General features: G+C 39.4%; 1 protein-coding gene across 1 annotated transcript; it reads left to right on the plus strand.

Moving 5' to 3' along the window:
- Window positions 1-207: 207 nt before the first annotated feature.
- Window positions 208-2,809, plus strand: LOC117808691 (U11/U12 small nuclear ribonucleoprotein 48 kDa protein-like). The gene is made up of 4 exons (XM_034678377.1): window positions 208-468; window positions 685-798; window positions 2,149-2,209; window positions 2,568-2,809. The coding sequence occupies exons 1-4, from the start codon at window positions 268-270 to the stop codon at window positions 2,732-2,734; spliced, it is 543 nt and encodes a 180-aa protein (XP_034534268.1). The 5' UTR covers window positions 208-267; the 3' UTR covers window positions 2,735-2,809.
- The last annotated feature ends 28 nt before the right edge of the window (window positions 2,810-2,837 follow it).

Below are 2,837 nucleotides of genomic sequence, written 5' to 3' on the forward strand. Positions count from 1 at the left end.
TAATTTTATTTAGTGTTACCTTATGTTATTTTAATCTAATCTAATGTAATTTATCTTTTTTTATTTCATTATATTTTATTTAATTTCCTGTCATGTTGATTTAATTTAATTCAGTAGTTTTAAGGTCATATTTAATCATTACACCATTAATCGACAAACTCTGGACTTGAACTCCCAGCATGCATTGCTTCTACTCCCTCTCTCACTCTACGTCATAACCCCGCGCGGCGCACAGGGCTGCAGCTGAAGCAGAACTCTGAAGATTTCATGATTTCTGGTGAAATTTGGATAACAGTCGGTGTTAAAGCTGACATGTCGGATTCAACTGAAGCTCCAACTCTCCAGGAACGAGTGGACCGTCTGAAGGAGCTCACAGAGTTCACTGAGAACTGTAAACAACAGATACAGGATATAATTCAAACGCTGGGATGGTCTCAGGACCAACAAGACCAACAAGACCAGAACAAGGTAAAAACTACAGTTAGCTGTTTAACGTTCATTTAACCACCTTTATCTTTAATTCTTCAGTACAAATATATTCATATAAAACATCATATCCTGTGTATTGGCTCTGTATTGTATATTCGTACTATGATTTATGATAAATAGCATTCAGACACATCAGCATTAGGATCTCTTAAATGCTAACATCTGTTTAATTCTCCTGTTTTGATGTTTCCTCAGGAAGTCCTGGAGCAGTGTCCCTTCGACCCTGACCACAGAGTCCCTGAGAGGAGCATGGAGAAACACAAAGCCTTCTGCAGCCTCAGGAAGATGGGATACACAGCTGAGGAGCAGGTAACAACACACACATACATGCTGTAGAAACTAAATCATTGTATAATGAACTATAGTCCATGTGTCTCAGTACAGATATGTTGATATGTTAATATTCAACTCAACTTTATTTATAAAGCACCTTTCATACAGACAGGCATGCAGCCCAAAGTGCTTCACAAGGGAAGGGAGAGGCAGAAAATGTGAAATAATAAAATATATAAAAATAAAAATAAATACAGTAAAATTAATAAAATAAGTAAGAGTAGAAAGCAAAATTAAAAATCAATAAATGTTAAAAAAAGATTAGATAAATACAAGAAATAAATAGATAAATAAGTAATATCAATAATTGCTAAATCACTTTATTTTACACATCATATTCAGCAGCTGGTGATAAGATTACAATTGAAACTGGGTTTTTTATTTTAGAATCAGATCCTGTATTTCCCTCCAGTCCAAAAACAGGCCGGTCTCTGCCACTTCATGTCTGTGTTGATGTCTTGTATTATATGCACGCCATGACTCAGAGCTTACACACTCTGGGCAGTGAGGTTCATCACTAGCTTTAAAGTCAAGTCCAGTCAATTTTATGTATAAAGCACATTTAAAAACACAGCAGAAGCTGAACAAAGTGCTGTATAATACATTAAAAACATCAAACAATTATTAAGAAAAAGAGACAAACAAACAACAAGGACATTTAAACCTCTTCAGGACTCGAGGACTCAAACGCTGAAATATAAAAGTGAGTTTTGAGGCGAGTCTTGAAAGAGTCGACAGAGAGGGCGGCCCTTATTGAGGACGTGGGGCCTTAACAGCGCCCTTTAGTTTAAATGTTGACCGGTGAACTGCCAGGAGACCCACGTCAGAGGATCTCAGAGGGCCTGGAGGTTTTGTAAGGGCTCAGGAGGTCAGTTATATAGGGAGGGAGAAAGAACTGGTTTTAACTTTGAGACGGTCCTGAAGCCCTCCCTCATCATTGTCTGCTTTATGAGTGTGTTGGTTGGCCTTCTCTCTCTGCCTCCCTCATACCTCCTAACCTTCATCAAACAGAAGAGTACAGGAACTTACACTCTTCAATCCTGGGACCTTTTCTTTCTGAAGTCAGGACTGAGACGGGAAAAAGGGCGTTTAAATTTGCTCCTTTTACTTTGAACGAGTTACAAAAAGAGCTGAAGCCAAACGAACGGGTCTCACTTGTTGCCTTTAAGGTGATGTTGAACAATCTAGAGGCAGAGACATCAGACTGCAGCTGCTGTGCTGAATATACTTCAGATTTTTGTCTAATATATAAATACACTGCAGAGTCAGACACGTTTAACTCCTTCATCTGTGCCAGTTCTAAAAGCTTTCATCTCTGTTTAACAGGAAGAGCTGGTGGACCCTGCCGTTTGTTACGAGAACACCAGTGTGAGAACCTTCACCATGGGTGAGTCTGACTGATAACTGTGAATTCAACTGAAGCTTATCAAGGTTAAGGTGTGTTTCCTGTAGGAGCTTAAAGACATGTCTTACAAATGTTTTATGGCCCTCCCTGATAATGATCAGAAACAACCTTCATCATGAGAGACTAGAAGCTTCCACAGCTCCAAGGGTCAGCTGATAACACTTATTTATTATTAACATGTCCAAAGATCCTTTCAGAGGACAGGTAGGGAAGATCCATGAGCTGAAGGTGGTATAAAATAATATAAACATTATAAATTAATTAGATTTATAAATAAAGATGTTGTAAAACCGCTTCCATCCGTCCTGACAACCTCATCGTGTCTTCTTCCTTCATGCAGACAAACCCACCCAGCACCAGGTGATCCTGCAGGCCCGGTCTGCGGCTCCACTGATGAGGATGGAGGGAGTCTTCTGGCAAGGTGTGAGCTCAGACTGGGACATGCTTATATGGAGCATCCTAATCACACACTCAGTAGAAACCCTCACAGTGCAGATGAAAGACTGACCACTAGGTGTCACTACAGACTCATTCTCAGCTATCCTCTGTTAACACACAAGTTTAACTTGCCTCTTAACATTAATCCCAGTAAATCAGAGGCTTCTTTCAT

This window comes from Notolabrus celidotus, unplaced genomic scaffold (genome assembly GCF_009762535.1).
Source record: "Notolabrus celidotus isolate fNotCel1 unplaced genomic scaffold, fNotCel1.pri scaffold_140_arrow_ctg1, whole genome shotgun sequence".
Lineage (NCBI taxonomy): Eukaryota > Metazoa > Chordata > Actinopteri > Labriformes > Labridae > Notolabrus > Notolabrus celidotus.